Source organism: Podarcis vaucheri (assembly GCF_965113315.1).
Source record: "Podarcis vaucheri genome assembly, chromosome: 12".
Lineage (NCBI taxonomy): Eukaryota > Metazoa > Chordata > Lepidosauria > Squamata > Lacertidae > Podarcis > Podarcis vaucheri.
In genome coordinates this window covers 53,836,466-53,854,268 of record NC_138750.1, presented here as the reverse complement: position 1 = coordinate 53,854,268, position 17,803 = coordinate 53,836,466, and the positions used below count along the sequence as shown (strand labels likewise).

Sequence of the window (17,803 nt, the reverse complement as noted above, 5' to 3'; positions counted from 1 at the left end):
CACTGCCTCTCTTTGCAGCCAAGTGAACTAGAAACTTGTTCCCCTCCCTACAAATAAAAGCTGAACACTCTGGTTTCTTCACCCAGTAACAGATTCTGACTTCAAAGATTAAGGAATAGTTGTGCAGACTCGGTTCAAAGGACAAAAACAAACCTAAATGCTGTGCAATGAAAGAAGAAACTGCAAGTTGACTGCAACCTGAATTTTCCTATACAGTGGTACCTCGGGTTACAGATGCTTCAGGTTACAGACTCCGCTAACCCAGAAATAGTACCTCGGGTTAAGAACTTTGCTTCAGGATGAGAACAGAAATCGTGCTCTGGCGGCGCGGCGGCAGCAGGAGGCCCCATTAGCTAAAGTGGTGCTTCAGGTTAAGAACAGTTTCAGGTTAAGAACGGACCTCCAGAACTAATTAAGTTCTTAACCCGAGGTACCACTGTATATTTTATCATTATGCATCATAGTTCTGTTTGACCCTGCTAATCCAGGATAGGATTATAATCCCTATTCCAAGGGCCACATTTCCTAATGTGCAATCATCTGGGGGCCACTTGACGAAAGCAGGCAAAACAACAGATGTGACTCTTAGTTTTGTACAGAAGGCCATGTTCCAGCCGTGCAAAAGCAAGAGGTTCCTGCATCCACCCACATTTCTTTCTTCTTAAATTTTTTTAAAATGCAATTTCTGTTTTACATAGAATATTAACTTAGACAACCTTAAAATATCAATGACTTCCCTTCCTCTCAATTTTGCACAACATAAATACCTTCATATTTTATATAAACTAAACCATTCAGTATTCCATTATTACATCCATCAAAACTTATTTACACTGTTGGATTGATCTTAATGCTGCCCACGTTTTTACATAAACACAATTTCCCTCCATATATTCAATAAACATTTTCCAATCTTCTTTAAACGTATGTTCTTCTTGGTCTCTTATTCTATGTTAGGTCCGCAAGCTGCGCTTATTCCATCAGTTTACCCCACCCACATTTCTCTACCCTGGTAAGAAGCTGGCATTATTAGCTAGATACCCAATTGTGGGAGTGCATGGTGCTACTACAATTGCGAAGACCCATGCAGTTAACTACTGATCCTGCGGGAGCTGCAGTGAGTGCAATTAGCCAATCTGGGTTGAGCTTGGCACAAGCCCAGTCATAGGAGCAAGCTGGGCTTGACCAGACCATTCGAGCTCTGGGTTGCCTTCCAAAGAACCACTACTAAAACAGGCTCCAGATGGGCGTGGATGAGGCTGGATCTTTGCTGGAGTGGGCCTTCCCCCAGTTGCTGTTGTGCTGAGCCAGATGTTTTCACAGCTGCAGGGCTCAGAGGAGAGCCGCCTCCCGCACCAGGTTCGTCAGAGGGGAACTCGTTTTAACCTTGCGTTCTTCGTATGTGTCATTCAACCTATCCCCGAACAGATGGTGTCCTTTAAAGGGCAAGGATATTAGTCTCATCTTGCTTGGAAGAAGAAGAAGAAGAAGAAGAAATCTCATTTATAAACAGCAACAGGGACCTGACCTGTTTAAACACAACTGGCGATGTTGAGAGTCGAAGGGGAGCCAGGGGCAACTCTTATAATAGGCATGTCCATTTTGTGGGCCTTTGGGGTAAAATCATAAAAAAACTCAACAACTTCAATCCTTAAAAAAGGCTAACAACTTTGGTTGGCCCTTTGGTCAGCCTTCACGGCCCTTCACTTCATCAAATCTGGCCCGCTTTGAAAAAAGTTTGGACACCACTGTCTTATAAAGTTAAGTAGCAGACAGTTCAGTGGATTTCTTCTGGGGGACCCACAGGGTTCCTTTGAAGCTCACCAGGCATTCTTTCATGAGACGATCAGTAATGGTAGAGAAGATCCTTTGAGCCTGCCAGTCAGTACAGTGGTACTTCAGGTTACATACGCTTCAGGTTAAAGGCTCCACTAACCCAGAAATAGTACCTTGGGTTAAGAACTTTGCTTCAGGATGAGAACAGAAATCGGGCTCCGGCGGCGCGGCAGCAGCAGGAGGCCCCATTAGCTAAAGTGGTGCTTCAGGTTAAGAACAGTTTCAGGTTAAGAACGGACCTCCGGAATGAATTAAGTACTTAACCCGAGGTACCACTGTACTATTTTCCCCTGCAGTGTGAGACCAAGCAGCATTCTGGGGTAACACTCAACACCCAATAAGACATGACGTTGCAGGTTTACGATCTGATCTCTTTGGGAATCTGTGGGACAGCTCCTTCAGCAGAGCATGAGATGCTTAATTTTGGGTTGTGGGTTTGAGCCCCATGTTGGGCAAAAGATCCCTGCATTGCAGGGGGTTGGACTAGATGACCCTTGAGGTCCCTTTCAACTCTACAATTCTATGATAAAGACAAACCTTGGGAGGATCCTAAAGATCATGTCCCAGATATAACCAGTGCTCCTCAAGCTGCTATCTTCCCTATTATCTGCATTCAATTCGCTTTGGAGGGGTAATTTACTCCAGAAAAACACAGCCTCGGTCCAACTTTGGGGGGCAAGGTGGTGGTAAGGAAATTTAAAGAGGTGGGCAAGCCAAGTAGGGACCCTCAACATCTTGTCCAGCTTAGTCCTCATGGGATGATGGCAAAGGTCCAAAAGAACACATTCCTAGGATATTCACCTGCCCACAGAATCCTTTGCAATATTCCCAGGGTTCCATAGCAGACATCTGGCGAAAGTTTCTTAGCAGGTAAGTGGGTGCAGAAATCAAGACAAATCCAATATAGAACTGTAGAGTCGATGTGCCCTGTGAAATGCTATTCTTTAGTAAGGATCCTGTAGGAAGCCAAACATGGCCTGAAAATGGTCACAGTGAATCCAATTCATCATAGGAATTGTAAGAAGACTATTGTTTCCCCGCAACTGGTATTCAGTAAAAGAATCTACACCAAACATTTAAAAGACATGGTTCTCCACCCTCCCACCCGCCGCCAAAATCGGAAACTTAGTTCATGCCTTACAGAGCTATAATTCCCAGCACCCACAACAAACTACAGTTCCCAGATTCTTTGGGGGAAAGCCATGCTCTTTACATGTGTGTCAAATGTGCTTTAAATGTATGGTGTGTATGTGGCCCAACTCTCAACATGGAGATCACTTATAGCCATTGATAAGAAGCATCCTGTATAGCTTTGTTTAATCCACTTTTAAAAGCCAGCAGCCACCGCCCTATTCTAGTGGCAGTGAATTCTACTGGAAGCTTGGCTTGATCAAGTTGATTCTGTCATCTGCTCTGGATCTAGATCTACTGCCAGTCAGTTTCATGGAGGAGTGACAGAGAGCACCAGTTGACAAGGAGCCAAGGCGAGTTAAACAGCCGAGTGGGGTGGCAAGGAGTTAACGGCATAGTATTCTGCTCCTCATTTCCTTGGCATTAAAAACAAACAAACCATAAGCTTCCAATGAAGGAACTAAATGAAGGGTCGCAGGTGCCTTTTGGCGCTAACCTTGGCTACAGGTCACAAGGCTGATGGAGAGGAACTGAAGAGCAGGCTCGTGTCATTGCATTTCCTAGAGAGTAGCTGCTGAGTTCCCAAAGGAAATCCCAGTTGTATTATTACAAAAACAGTTATGTAGCAGCTTTTCACAGGTGTATGTGCGAAGCTGAACCTTGCTTCTGAAAAACGGAACTGGGATTTCCTTTGGGAACTCAGCAGCTACTCTCTAGGAAATGCAATGACACGAGCCTGCTCTTCAGTTCCTCTCCATCAGCCTTGTGACCTGTAGCCAAGGTTAGCGCCAAAAGGCACCTGCGACCCTTCATTTAGGATGCTGCAGAGGCAGCAGATTCAGAGAGCACACCAGAGATATATCCTTGATGGAATTCCTCAGTAATAAATGGGTTGCTAAAAGGGCAGTGAGAGATTTAACTTTCCTGGGCTCCATGATCACTGCAGATGGTGACAGCAGCCACAAAATTAAAAGACGCCTGCTTCTTGGGAGAAAAGCAATGACAAACCTAGACAGCATATTAAAAAGCAGAGACATCACCTTGCCTACGAAGGTCCGTATAGTAAAAGCTATGGTTTTCCCAGTAGTGATGCATGGAAGTGAGAGCTGGACCATAAAGAAGGCTGATCGCTGAAGAGTGTATGCTTTTGAATGATGGTGCTGGAGGAGACTCTTGAGAGTCCCATGGACTGCAAGATCAAACCTCTCCATTCTGAAGGAAATCAGCCCTGAGTGCTCAGTGGAAGGACAGATCCTGAAGCCGAGGCTCCAGTACTTTGGCCACCTCATGAGAAGAGAAGACTCCCTGGAAAAGACCCTGGTGTTGGGAAAGATGGAGGGCACAAGGAGAAGGGGACGACAGAGGACGAGATGGTTGGATAGTGTTCTCGAAGCTACCAGCATGAGTTTGACCAAACTGCGGGAGGCAGTGGAAGACAGGAGGGCCTGGCGTGCTCTGGTCCATGGGGTCATGAAGAGTCGGACACGACTAAACGACTAAACAACAACAACAAAAAGGTGCCGCTGGGCTGTGATATGCATCAGGAAGCAGCAACAGAAGCAGCCAAAGATTATTAGGAGCTAGCAATATTACCCTGACTGCTTAGAACTTGCTCTACAAAACGAAGGCGAAGTGGAGTTGGGTAATGTTTCAAACGGCTTAAGGACAATCTTTTTGAACAGGGGCTGGATCAGAGGAAAGGCAAGGCGTATCTACTGCAGCATCAAAGATATCCTCAGCAGACACATTGGTATAGCATCCTTAGTGCTGGAAAGCTGGAATCACACTAGAATGCCTCCAGTAAGATACATCTAGAAATTCACTAGTTTTACAAAGGAATCCTAAATGCAGGGGGCAATTCCATGGTGTAGAAATGATCACCATGAGAGGGGAAGTAAATGCACCAACCATCAGTCAGAAAGGAGCAGCTGCTCCAGTGCTTTCTTTCCTTTTCCCTCCTCATTGAATTTTCCTTTTGTGCTGTGGCTATGGGATTGCACGCCTGCAGATGCCATTTTCATCTCTCTACGGCAATTGTAATTTTTAGGCAATGTAGAATAGTTAAACCAGAACAGTAATAATGAGTAGGAGGAGGCAGCATTTTCAGCAGAACTGCAACTGACAATAAGTATAGGAGTACAAACCTATCTTGTAAGCCTATCATTATGCTGCTACATGTTGTTGCGGTTCCTGGTGTAGTTCTGTGTGTCTATAATATCAGGGTACCTGCAATGAAGTCATCCTATAAAACAGAGTGAAAACCGAGAAGAGGCTTTCGAAGGGATAAGTCAAGCACAAATAACTAAGCAATCATTGGACAGCTCTTGAACTTCTCCTATAGCACTGGTGTACAGAGAAGGATGAGTGCCTCATAATGTGCCTTGGCTTTCCAAGAACTGAAAAGGACACTTGTGAAATCTCCTGGTATTTTGCCTGCGAATAATTCCAAACCAAAGTTTAGAATTATCAACAAGGTAGAAAATTCACCTTTCAACATTCTTATCTGAAATTCCACAAAGCAAAATTTGGGGGTGGGGAGTAGATGAGAGAGGCTAAGCTAGTTTGCTTTTGAGAGAGGAACTGCTCTTATTGGCATGTAGAAAGCAGCTTAAATCTCTTCCAGGCACCTGCATTTAAACAGCCGCCCCCCAAAAACTCAAACCGCTGAATCAATATGGAATTAAGCTGCTCTCTCCACAGCTCCTGGCTGCTGCCAACTCGTGGGGTTCATCCAAGGTTTTTAAGGTGCAAGAGACAGCATTTGCCTACCTAGAAGGCCATGGGGTTCAGATTTGCGCCTTTCGGAGCTCCTGCCTTGATCCTTTCGCTTCTTGCTTCCTCTCAGGCTGCCAAATCGCTTCATGGGCTACAACAGGCACAGACACCACCAGCCGTCAGTCATACCCGTCTCTCCAGAAGCAAATGCGTCCCACAGGTGGAGCGAAGCAGGGAGAACGCGTCAACTGAACTTGTCAACCAAGAGTCCGAGAAGCAAGCAAGCAAGCAAAAAATAAAATAAATCCAGAGAAAAGGGGGGGGTTGATAAACCCAATGAAGCAGCAGGTGTGCTAATCAAAACAAGTTTAAAACCTTCTGCTTGAGCCCGCGAACTTTCCGCAACTTTCAATGGGAAGCTGCAGTCAGAGGAGCTGGAGAATTATATCTTCCCAATGCACAGTAAATAGCTGTGCACTGCCAACATCTGTTGATATCAGGAGCAGCTGAACACCCCAGTCCAGCTTGCAACAGCGGCACTTCTCTCCTTAAGGAGGAAAAAAGGAGAAAAGAAGCTCGGAGGCTGGGATTTCCCCCAGCAGATCGGCTTCGGCAGAGAGGGGTTGTGGCTGGATGATAAGCCGTTTGCCTCTTTTTAAATAAAACACCGAACATGCTAAGTAGACACGAAGTCCCTGGGAGGTAATTGCCATGTGCAGTTTGGCGTGATGTCTCTTTAAAAAAGACTGTAAAAGGAAACCACCCCAGAGCAGACAATTCCTGGCACCAATTGGCCAGAGCACATTCCCATTATGACATCACTCAACTATTTTGATTCATGTCGCCTAGGTCTCTTTAGTAGGGCTGCCTGCTGATAACCTCAGCCGTGTTCAGCCCCCTCCAGGACAGAAGCAACAAGCCAGCTCACGGAGAATGAGGTGCTGTCAGTTTCGTGACAGGCAAGTTAAGTCGCTTCTTGGAAACTTGAACGGCTGAAGCACCCTGGACCGAGTCTCCACATGCACGTGCAAAACCGCACTCGATGTATTTGCAACGGCACAGTCCAATCTTTTTAAATGGAGGTTTAAGGACAAATGGCTTAAATATCAAGGTTCCCATAATGTGACACACTCCTCACAACGTTCAGGCTTTTAAAAGCGACCTTGTAATGCAGAGGTAAAATATAAAACTCCTTCCACAATTACTCTATATTAAGGGTGCTTTCAAGTGCTGTTTTTTATATATATAAAAATTGCATATTAGTTACATCATTAAGGAGCTGTGCAGTTTACAAAGACATCCTAATGTCTCCATATATGTTTTGAGTAGTATTCAAAGTGTGCCGCATGATTTTCTTCAGGAATTCTTTCAATAAGTCTGTTAGACAGGCCAACGTTACAGTACAAATTTGGGGAGGGAAGCACTGAGATGGAAAGACAAATTTGTTGGACCCCACTGTAAGCTTTTTTCCAGAGCAGCAATCTTGGCCGACACCCCAACATGCGTATTTTGGGGCACCATGCCTGAAGAAAGTACAACCCGAGATCAGGGTGGTGCAGTTGATGGGTATGTAATAGTTAAGGCACATCAACAGACACCTTTGTCTCCCCAAGCTCCACTTCATTGCCTGCTATATGGGAGGTGGAGGAAACTTGCAATATGGCGACCTCACATCCTGTGTTTGCCTTACTAAATTTAACAGACAGGTGAAGGTGGTGCAGAGCTTTTGGTCGTTGCTGCCCAGTGGCTCAGACATGTAATTCCAGTCTGCGTATTCCCCACTGAAGTCAGTTCAACTTAAAAATGCTTATTTGTAGCTGGGCTATGTCCTGGATGAACAAACAACAACAAAACGTATGTGGTATTTGAGTGAGGGAAGACTGAAGGCGCCAGATATTTAAATACCGGTTTTGCTTACATATTAAAAGGGTACGTCACCTATGTAGATAAGTATGTAATAGACATCCAGACACTGTTGTGTGGATAGAGGACACAAGGGAGAAACATGCTAAGAGGAAGGCACGCTTGGCAAATCCACACCGTGATCAGCTCCCACCCGGGAACCAATGTCCCCACTGTGGAAGGACGTGTGGATCCAGAATTGGCCTCCACAGTCACTTACGGACTCATTTGTTAAAACCATGTTTATGGAAGACAATCTTACTCGGCTACGAGTGATCGCCAAAGAATATACATATCCAAGCAGCAAACTTTCTCTCCCTCTCTCTCTCTCTCTCACACACACACATATATGTATATGTGTATGTGTATGTATATGAAAGTTTGCTGTTTGCTGTGCATCTGGACCCCTCTTAAAAGATCATAACCAATTTTTGCATGATTGTTCCTGAGATCAAGGAGCAGACTTTATGTTTGGATACAACTGGACAATATTTTGAATCAACATGGCAGGCTGAACCTTTCAAAACTGCAGAATATTTGTCAGAACAGAGAAAGTGTACACTTCCTAACGCAAATGGTTGAAAGCAGCGGCACTGCGTGAGCTCACGGCACCTGGGCAAGTGTGCACAGGCACTGGGGGGGGGAAGGGGTGGAGGGTGAATGAGTCCATCACAGCACCCTGGCCTTCACCGCTGACTCTGCCCCACACCAGAGCCAAGAAGGGGCACACTGCTGCCTCTGGTGCTGAGAGAGGAATTCTGGGCCCGGGCACGCTGGAGGGGCCTGCGTAGGGGTGCCTGCATCATGCCCCCTCAAAAATATGTGCCCAGGGCTACACCCCTGGCCGAAATGTTTGAAACAAGCAGACTACTAGGGCCATGAGAACGAACAGGCTAGGGTCAGCCAAAGCTTGGGAATAAGAGGGCTGTTCCTTCTAACAGGATTATAAAGGTGTTGGTGTGGGTATTTGGTCATTCCGATTTTCCACCCCACTGTTACTGCAGTGTGTGAACCTAGGAGAGGTTGCTCAAAGGTCGGTCTAAGTGGTTTTGGCAAGAGGTGCACATTTTATTTTATTTTATTTTGGCAGACAGAGTTGCACATTTGCCCTGACTCTGGATTTAGTTTTCAAGGGCAGCAAAGGCCCAAACCATCCTTCAAAGCCTGGGAAGAAAATATCCATCTCTATTTCAAGCATTTTCTTTCTTTCTTATGAGCTGATCTGAAAGCATCACAAAACTGCGATAGCTAAGAAGCATCTGAGAGACCATGCAGTCCAAACCCTCAACAGATTTAACTCAAATCATATGCCAAAGGTCAACCTAGACTGCCTGCAATCTTGTGCACTAAGAAACCCAGTGGGGTTTGCTACTGAGTAAGCCTGGAGAAGTAAACCATGAGAGAGGCTTGGAAGCAGCCACGGTATAAATACCTTGCAATCGGATAAAGCCATCTTGCCCAACAGAATCTGACTGATGCCACGCTGATGTGAACAGCTAGGGGAGAAAAAACTGTGAAACGCATCTCACTGCATTCTAAGGCGGTAATGCAAGCACACCTTCGGTGGTACTGAAAAAGCCATTCCACATGTTATGCCGAATGAGGTGAATTCAGAATTATTATTTCAGAATGCAAATAGACTGTTTGGTTTTCACCTTCCTATGTAAAAAGTTCCGAGAGTGTGGAAACTAGAACATTGGGGAAATAATTACATTAAGGCTGTAAATCTAAGTATGCTTATGTGCAGACATGGAAAAGGCCCTGTTGGGCCGGACTAAAGACCCGTCTAGCCCAGTGCACAGTTTCCAAAGGCGGAGAGTCAATTGCCTCTGGGAAGACAACAAACAGAAGATGAAGGCAACAGTTCTGCCTTGTAAATCTTCCTCCAGCCCAAGCAGCTGGTGTTTAGAGGAATATTCCCTCTGAATCTGGACTTCCAATTAAGCTGTCGTGGCTAGGTAAAGATAAAGGTACCCCTGACGGTTAGGTCCAGTCGCGGACGACTCTGGGGTTGTGGCGCTCATCTTGCTTTACAGGCCAAGGGAGCCGGCGTTTGTCCGCAGACAGCTTCTGGGTCATGTGGCCAGCATGACTAAGCCGCTTCTGGCGAACCAGGGCAGCACACAGAAACGCCGTTTACCTAACCACTGGAGTGGTACCTATTTATCTACTTGCACTTTGACATGCTTTCGAACTGCTAGGTCGGCAAGAGCAGGGACCAAACAACGGGACCTCACCCCTTCACAGGGATTCAAACCGCTGACCTTCTGTGGCAATAGGTTCCAAAAGTTATTATGTGCTGCATGAAGAACTTCATTTTGTTTTTCCAATCAATTTCGCTGGGCGATCCCAACCTCTAGTATTACAAGAGAGAGAAGGATTATTGAGACAATGCACACTGAATACTTCAAACATTGCTACTCAAGCACTATTTAAATGCTGTCATGTAATTTCAGACAACAGAATAGAATGTTCATTGCATATGTTTTGTTAAGTTCCTGGGGCTATTTATTTATTATTAGAAGCCTGAGCAATTTTTGTAATGCTATTGTGCTACACTGGTGTTATGATTGTTCCATAGGGTGTTGATTCAAGTTGCACACTGACCCAAGTGCTGTTCTAATCCCAAACAGAACTATTTTGACCCAGAGCTTTTCAGCTGCCCTCACAGAAGGCTGGCTTAACTTAAAAACATAGAAAATTATCCCCCCTGCTGCCACCTCAGTGCTCTTCCTACGTATGTTCTCTTGATAACAAGAGGAGTTCATGTCAAGCCAGCTCAGAGGTTGTAGAAAGGAAGGTGCTTTATTGACAAGGCAACAACCCCCCGCCCTGAAGCCTTGCGGCCCAAATCTGAAAGCACAAAAATGATGGCATGAGTCAGGAGGAAGTGTACAGGGGAGAGGAGGAGAGAGAAGAGAAGGATTTCAATCATAATAAAGCAAAGGATTTGCTTCTGCAACCAGCTTGGGCTCCTCTGTTATTCTAAGAGTTCAGATAACACCAGTGGTGCTAAGAGCAACACCACGAGCTGAATCCCCCCCCCCCCGTTTATTTTCCACTCCCTAAACTGCAAAATAAGCAAGAGCATGATAATGATCCTCAACCTGATGGCTGGTGGGCGTTAGCTGTTAAACAGAGAGATCAGAGACTGAATGGTGAAACTGGCAGATCTGCAGCAGGCCTGAAGATCATCCATGTCGGCACCAGGGTCAGAGCTAAAATGTTGGTGCTCTTCTGGCTACCTGGCTTAGAAAGATGGGTGTCAGCCGCCATGCCCAGATTGGAGAGTGGGGGAGGGGCGGGGAGGTGCTACAGAGATCATGAGTGTACAAAACTGCTCAGCTGACCATTATCTGACAGAGCCGTGCCTCAGAAGTAGGTCAGAAATAATTCACAGTGAAGTTAACTCTTTATTCAAAGAAACAAAACTGTTCAGGAGGCCAGGCCTAGTTCCTCTCCCCCAGGTCTATCCCAAGCAATCTGAGACTCCAGCACCTTGTTTGTCATTGTTCCACCCTCTTCATACTTCTTCTGGTTCTGGAAGATCATGGGGTAGGGGAGTTGGTCTTAGCAGACGGTGGAGGCTCCTTGGCTTCTTCAACAGCTTGTTTCATCTCTGCCTCTTGATCCCCCTCCTCCCCAGCCTCTCCTTCTGCCACTGATTCTGGTCTGCTCTCTGCTGCAGAATCTTCCTGCTCACTAAACCCTGTTTCCTCTTCATCTTCTGACACCTCCGGCTCCCAGTCTGCTCCCTATTCTCCCTCTGACCACTCATTGTTGTCCCACCAACAATCCCCGGACTCTGAGGCTTTTTCCCTTGGGGGGTGCTCCAGCTGGTGCCTCCCACCACTCCTCTACAACCAGGCAGTCCATGACAGTATCTGCTCTCCAGCAGTTTTTATCCCAGGCCTGTCCGGTCCAACTCTCCCTTCTCCAGAAGAAATGAATGTGAGGGAGCTTCACCACCACTTAAAGTGTGTGAGAGAGATCGTGTTACCCCCTATATACCAGTTTGGACACTGCAGTCATTCGGGAAGGCCCTTCTTAGAATGCCACTGAGGCCTTTTAGTTTAGTAGCCCCAGTGATAAAGAATTCTGTTCTGGTGAGTATCAGACAGGCTCCAACCCTTTTGGGATCTGGGCACCCATGGAATTACCCACCCTTCACCCTAAGGGTGGGTGACAGCATTAAAACACAATACTAAAAGCAATTTAAAACAACGTACAATGCAAGAGACACGTCTGTGGGGAGGGAATTCCACAGTTTAGGGGCCACCACAGAGAAGGCCCTCTTCCCCTGCCCCCCCAAAACCTCTGAGGGCACAGGAACTTCTAAGAGGGCCCCATCCACCAATCTCAGCAGCTGAGAGGGTCTGTAAGGAAAGAGACAGTCTTTCAGATATCTGGGGCCTGAGTCGTTTAGGGCTTTAACATGAGCACCTTTAATTGGCCTTGGCAACAAACTGGTGACCACTGCAGCTGTTATAAAATGGGGGTTATACGAGATCTAAATGTAGCCCCAGCATGCTGCATTTTGGAGCAACATACGTTTCTAAACCCATAATCAAGGGCAGTCCCACAAACAGCGTATTACAGTAATCCAATCTGGAGGTTTCCGGAGTATGGTGGCCAAGTCATCTCTGCCCAAAAGGGGTCATACCTGGTGAACCAGCTATAGCTGGAAAAAGGCGCTCTTGGGCCGCCGAGGCCACCTAAGCCTCAAGCGACAGCGCTGAACCCAGGAGCACCCCCAAATTGCAGTCAAAAGGGTGGCGGAGGCTGTAGCTTTTGCCAAGTCTCTCTTCACAGTGCACACAGTCCTGCTCTCGTCTGGATGAAGAGCAGTCTTTTTCTTCTTGGCTTTTCAACCAGTTATGAACCGCAGATTACCTGCTTTGAAAAGAGGAATTAAACGCATCACTAGGCCAGCTTAGAAAGCTGCTGGTTGTGATAGGAGCAAAGGAGGATTTATGATCGGAGCTAATCAAGAGACAGGATTCTGTTGGGTAAGTTGTCAAACCTTTGGGCTGTCTGGCAAAATGGGGAACGTGTTGCACTTTTAAAATGAGAGCAATATGCTTTTGTGGGGGGAGGAACCCAATGTTTTCTCGGCAGCCAGCAATGAAGACATGGCATGTCTCTGGCACTCAAATCAGAAGAGTGTGACTGGTGTATGAAATATTAAAACCTGCATCTTAAAGAGACACAAATAGGAAGTATTGCTCCAATCCACATTCTCGGCTGAAGAATGTTTGTTTCTTCGCTACTCGGAATGAGGTGGGAGATAATATGTGTGGATTAAAGTAGAGTTTCTCGACTCTGGGCCTTCAACCACTTTTGTTGTTGGCATCTGTCTCGAGAGACAATGGAGTCCACCTCTGGGGGTGGAGTTAAGCCACTACATTAGCAGCACCAAAGTGACCTCCCTGAGGAGGCGCAAGCTTGGGCGGCAAGCATGGAGGTCCTGGGCCGCCCAGACGACAAGACCCAGCTCTCAGCCTTGCTGATGTGGTCCAAAGGAAAGCAATGTGTTTGCCACCAGCTTGGCTGCAGGAGTTGCTGGAAGGAGGCCTACAAGGCACTATCCAACCATCTTAGGGATGCCACTCTGGATTTGTGTAGGGTTTACTCCTTAGCCTTTTCTTCTTCTAAAGATATCCCATAAAGGACCACTTTTAGGTGGGTCTCATTTGCTACAGCCTGCCCAGTACCTCCCCTTCATGGATCACTGCCTTGCCGTGGCGAAGGGGCTTGAATAACTCAGAGAAGCTATGAACTATGCCGAGCAGGGCACCCAAGATAGACAGGTCATAGTGGAGAGTTTTGACCAAACATGATCCACCTGGAGGAGGAACCGGCAAGCCACTCCAGTATCCCTGCCAAGAAAACTCCATGGACAAAGACAATTCTGGCAAATAGAAGGGGAAGAAATGGAGGCAGTCAGAGATTTTACTTTCTTGGGCTCCACGATCACTGCAGATGGTGACAGCAGCCACGAAATTAAAAGACGCCTGCTTCTTGGGAGAAAAGCAATGACAAACCTAGACAGCATCTTAAAAAGTAGAGACATCACCTTGCCAACAAAGGTCCGTATAGTAAAAGCTATGGTTTTCCCAGTAGTGGTGTATGGAAGTGAAAGCTGGACCATCAAGAAGGCTGATGTTGGGAAAGATGGAGGGCACAAGGAGAAGGGGACGACAGAGGACGAGATGGTTGGCTAGTGTTCTCGAAGCTACCAGCATGAGTTTGGCCAAACTGCGGGAGGCAGTGGAAGACAGAAGTGCCTGGCATGCTTGAAAGACTTGAGGGGTACAAATCAGGTGCACAGTTGATGCCTCAATTGGTATGCAGTAAAACTTGCCAGAATCATCTTCATGGGAAATCTCATTGACGAGGATGAACTGAGATTTCCCATGGCAAATTCTGCAATATAACAACCCAGATGGTGTGTTCACAGTAAGATTCCAAGCCTGCTTATAATGTTGATTACTTTCAACAATATCATTCTATGTAAGCTTTCCGCACACTTTCAAATTGAGACTGCCAGGCACTTTATAACTCCCATCCCTGCTTCAAACCTTCTTCTATCCTTCCTGGACCCTTCCTTAGGCAGAAAGAGGATTGAATGGTCCCAAGGGGGGGGGGGAAGCAAAGAGTTACACCTTTCTCTGGAGCCTCTGGTCACGCCTCCTTTTATAGCCTTCCTGCGCCAACACACCCATTATCTTCCTTTCTGCTGAGGCGGCACAAGAGCAAAAGCCTGCAAGACTGAATTTGATTTTCCTCAAAACACAAACACTGTGCAGAAGGGATTACGGCCAGAACAATACCTATAGCACAGTCCGACCGGCCAAAGATAAGAGACCCAGCTGGGGCAGCAGTAGGCAATAGGCAGACGCTCTTTACCGCCTGCTGTGCCCCGATATTAAAAATCTTGAGCCTATGTTTTTCCTCCCCTTTCAGTGTATTCGGAGATGTAACAAGACCCGCAACAGGGACAGGGAGCGCAACGTGGATTAGGAACTTTCCGCTGGCCTTTATTTTGGGTCGCAGCGGTCAGAGTGTTCCGCCATCCACCAGAATTCCTTGCTTCCCTTCCCTATTTTTAGGCTCTGAAATAAAATTGGCTTGAGAGGCCGGCTTACTAATGGGCGCCTCTTCCAGGGACTCAGGGAACGACTACATTATTATGTAACCTCCAAAAATTCAAGCATCATTGTTATTTATTATGGGGTGGTTGATGTTGCTGGATCTTGCTCTTTTGTGCACCCAACTTGCACAAAATAAATAAATAAACAAAGCAGCCACATATTTTGGGTTGTCGTGATTTGCAGGTGCCGCCTGATCAAGAGTTCCATTCTGAACGATAGAGGAACGGGGACTTTAGTGGCGTGGCCCCTACCCTTTGGAAATCCCCGCCCTTGAATATCAGACAGTCTCTGTTGTCTTTTTGGAACCTACTGATGACACTCCTCTTCCAAGAAGAATTCTGGTGGAGCCATTTCCTAATCTGCATCTGTACAGGGGATGGTTTTTAACTGGACGGCTCAGCTGGTTAGTGCATGGTGCTGATAACGCCAAGGTTTCAGGTTCAATCCCTGTATGGGGCAGCTGCACATTCCTGCACTGCTGGGGGTTGGACTAGATGACCGTCGGGGTCCCTTCCAGCTCTATGATTCTATACTGTTATTTCTTTATCCTTCTGTTGTTTGGCGCCCTGTGCTCCTTTGGGAGGAAGAACGATGGTACCTGCAGACACCTACGTGGCACCTGCTCTATGCAAGTACATGCCTTGTGGGTGGGAGGAACGCCGCAGCTTAATTGCTTGATCTGTAGTTACCCTAATTAGGCCTGGCACTGATAAGCAGCTTCTTAACAAGCTGTGACAGATTTCTCAGCCTTTCCGCCAGAAGTTTCCCTGAGTTTTATTGTGCTCAGCAAAGCTTGGATCTGGTGGCCTTTAATGTAATTGCAGGAGTAATGAGTCTTAGTGCCAAGAACAGGTTTCTTCCCAGGGCAAAAAACAGCAGACATGGACCAATCTGAATCAGGGCCATGAGAAGACTTAAATTCCCCCCTTGCTGCATGCCATGGTATCAATCCAACCCCGGCTCCCCAAACCCTGCTATTTGCTAAATTACAATCAATTAATAATAATTATTATAATGGGACGCGGGTCTAAACCACAGAGCCTAGGGCTTGTCGATCAAGAGGTCGCGGTTTGAATGCCCACAACGGGGTGAGCTCCCATTGCTGGGTCCCTGCTCCTGCCCACCTAGTAGTTCAAAAGCACGTCAAAGTGCAAGTAGATAAAAAGGTTCGGCGGGAAAGTAAACAGTGTTTCCGTGCGCTGCTCTGGTTCGCCAGAAGCAGCTTAGTCATGCTGGTCACATGACCCGGAAGCTGTACACCGGCTCCCTCAGCCTATAGAGCGAGATGAGCGTGCAACCTCAGAGTCGTCCGTGACTGGGACCTAATGGTCAGGGGTACCTTTACCTTCAATAATAATAATGATAACAGTATTTATACCCCGCCCATCTGGCTGTGTTTCCCCAGCCACTCGGGGTGGCTTCCGACAAAAGATTAAAAACACATTAAAACATCAATCATTAAAAACTTCACTAAATAGGGCTGCCTTCAGATGTCTTCTAAACGTGCGATAGTTGTTTATTTCTTTGACATCTGATGGGAGGGTGTTCCCCAGGGCGGGCGCTACTACCGAGAAGGCCCTCTGCCTGGTTCCCTGTAACTTTGCTTTTCGCTGTGAGGGATCTGCCAGAAGGCCCTCGGCGCTGGACCTCAGTGTCCGGGTTGAGTGATGGGGGTGGAGATGCTCCTTCAGGTATACTGGGCCAAGGCCATTTAGGGCTTTAAAGGTCAGCACCAACACTTTGAATTGGGCTAGGAAACATACTGGGAGCCAATGTAGGTCTTTCAAGACTGGTGTTATGTGGTCTCGGCAGCTGCTCCCAGTCACCAGTCTATAACTCAGGAGACAGACATGTACTTAAACCGTATCAAAGACCTTACAATGTTTTCCCCTTATGCAAAAATCCCAGAATTTGCACGGTAATTGGGCTGGCCCTAAGAATGTTATCGATCTCTAGATCTGCCCACACCATACTGTACTTCTTCTGTGTTGAGATTAGAACCTCAGGGGAATAATTTGTGGCTGTGGTATTTTTAGGGGCACACCTGCAGAGCTTGTGAAAAAGCAAGGTGCAAGACAGAAGCCAATTTGCTTTATTCTGGGTTTAGAGTACAACGTGGCACATTTTGAGAGTTGTGAATTGGTTGCTCCAAGGCAATTTCCCACAGCCTCTCTGAGCCCAAATATAGTGACCCTGCAGATGTCACTGGACTACTAGTCTGAGATGATGATAGTTCAAGACCATCACATGGAGAGCCACAGATCCCTCATGCTTGCTTCGAGGTCTCCAATGTATCTTGGGACATGCAAGGACAGTTCATAACAAAGGTGAAGATCTACCACCCATCACTAAAACAAGAATGGAAATGTTGGGGTAAAAGGAAAAACCCATGAAAAATAAGTATTATAAAAAAAGACTATATATGGTCAACTTTTGCCTTTGTGCGGAGAGAGATTAATTCCTTTCTCAGGATGTCAGCTATGCCAGGCAATTTCTTCTGCCTTCCCTCTAAGAAGCATTACAAAAACTGTCAGCAGTATTAAGGATAGCTTAGCAAAAAAAACCAAAACCAAAAAAACCCTATCCAGCCTCTTTGCCAAAAGCACAATTGCTAATCATTACTGGGATTTGCTTTTCACACAGACAACTCCCTGGTTTTTAAATTCTTTGGTTCTTATTCTGAGTGCCTGATTTGTTAACTCTTGTCCCAGCCTAGTTTGGGGGGGGGTGTCTGGGCAGGGGGAAGACGGACTAAAATGAAACTTTTTCTCTGCCTGTCTGAAGCTAATCTTTTCAATTATGGGTGAATGGCACACAATAGGGCACAGGGGTTTGGTCTGGCTTGGCTTTAGAACTTTAGATTTATTATTCATTGTTTAAGGTTTGGGCTAAAACATAGTAGTCATGAGTGCAGAAGACATTCCTTGAGGACTTCCCTCTGGTGCTTGTGAAACCTGATGGTCTCCCTTGCTTACTGCTCTCTTCATCACAAGGTGATGATGGTGGTTATTCCACTCCACTTGAAAAGAGCTGAAAGAGGAAGCTAGAAGAGGGATGCTCGTCCC

The 17,803-nt window shown here is 46.4% G+C and overlaps 1 protein-coding gene across 5 annotated transcripts in view; it reads right to left on the bottom strand.

The window, feature by feature from the left end:
* PRKAG2 (protein kinase AMP-activated non-catalytic subunit gamma 2) overlaps positions 1-17,803 on the bottom strand; it is a 208,647-nt gene that overhangs the window by 103,924 nt on the left and 86,920 nt on the right. Inside the window, exon 1 of one of the 5 annotated variants that reach the window (XM_082192437.1) lies at positions 5,737-6,309. The exons of the other annotated variants lie outside the window; for them this stretch is intronic. Coding sequence (XP_082048563.1) covers positions 5,737-5,830 — 94 coding nt within the window. The 5' untranslated portion in view covers positions 5,831-6,309. Of the gene's footprint in view, positions 1-5,736; positions 6,310-17,803 lie in introns of those variants that run through there. 5 annotated transcript variants of the gene reach the window in all.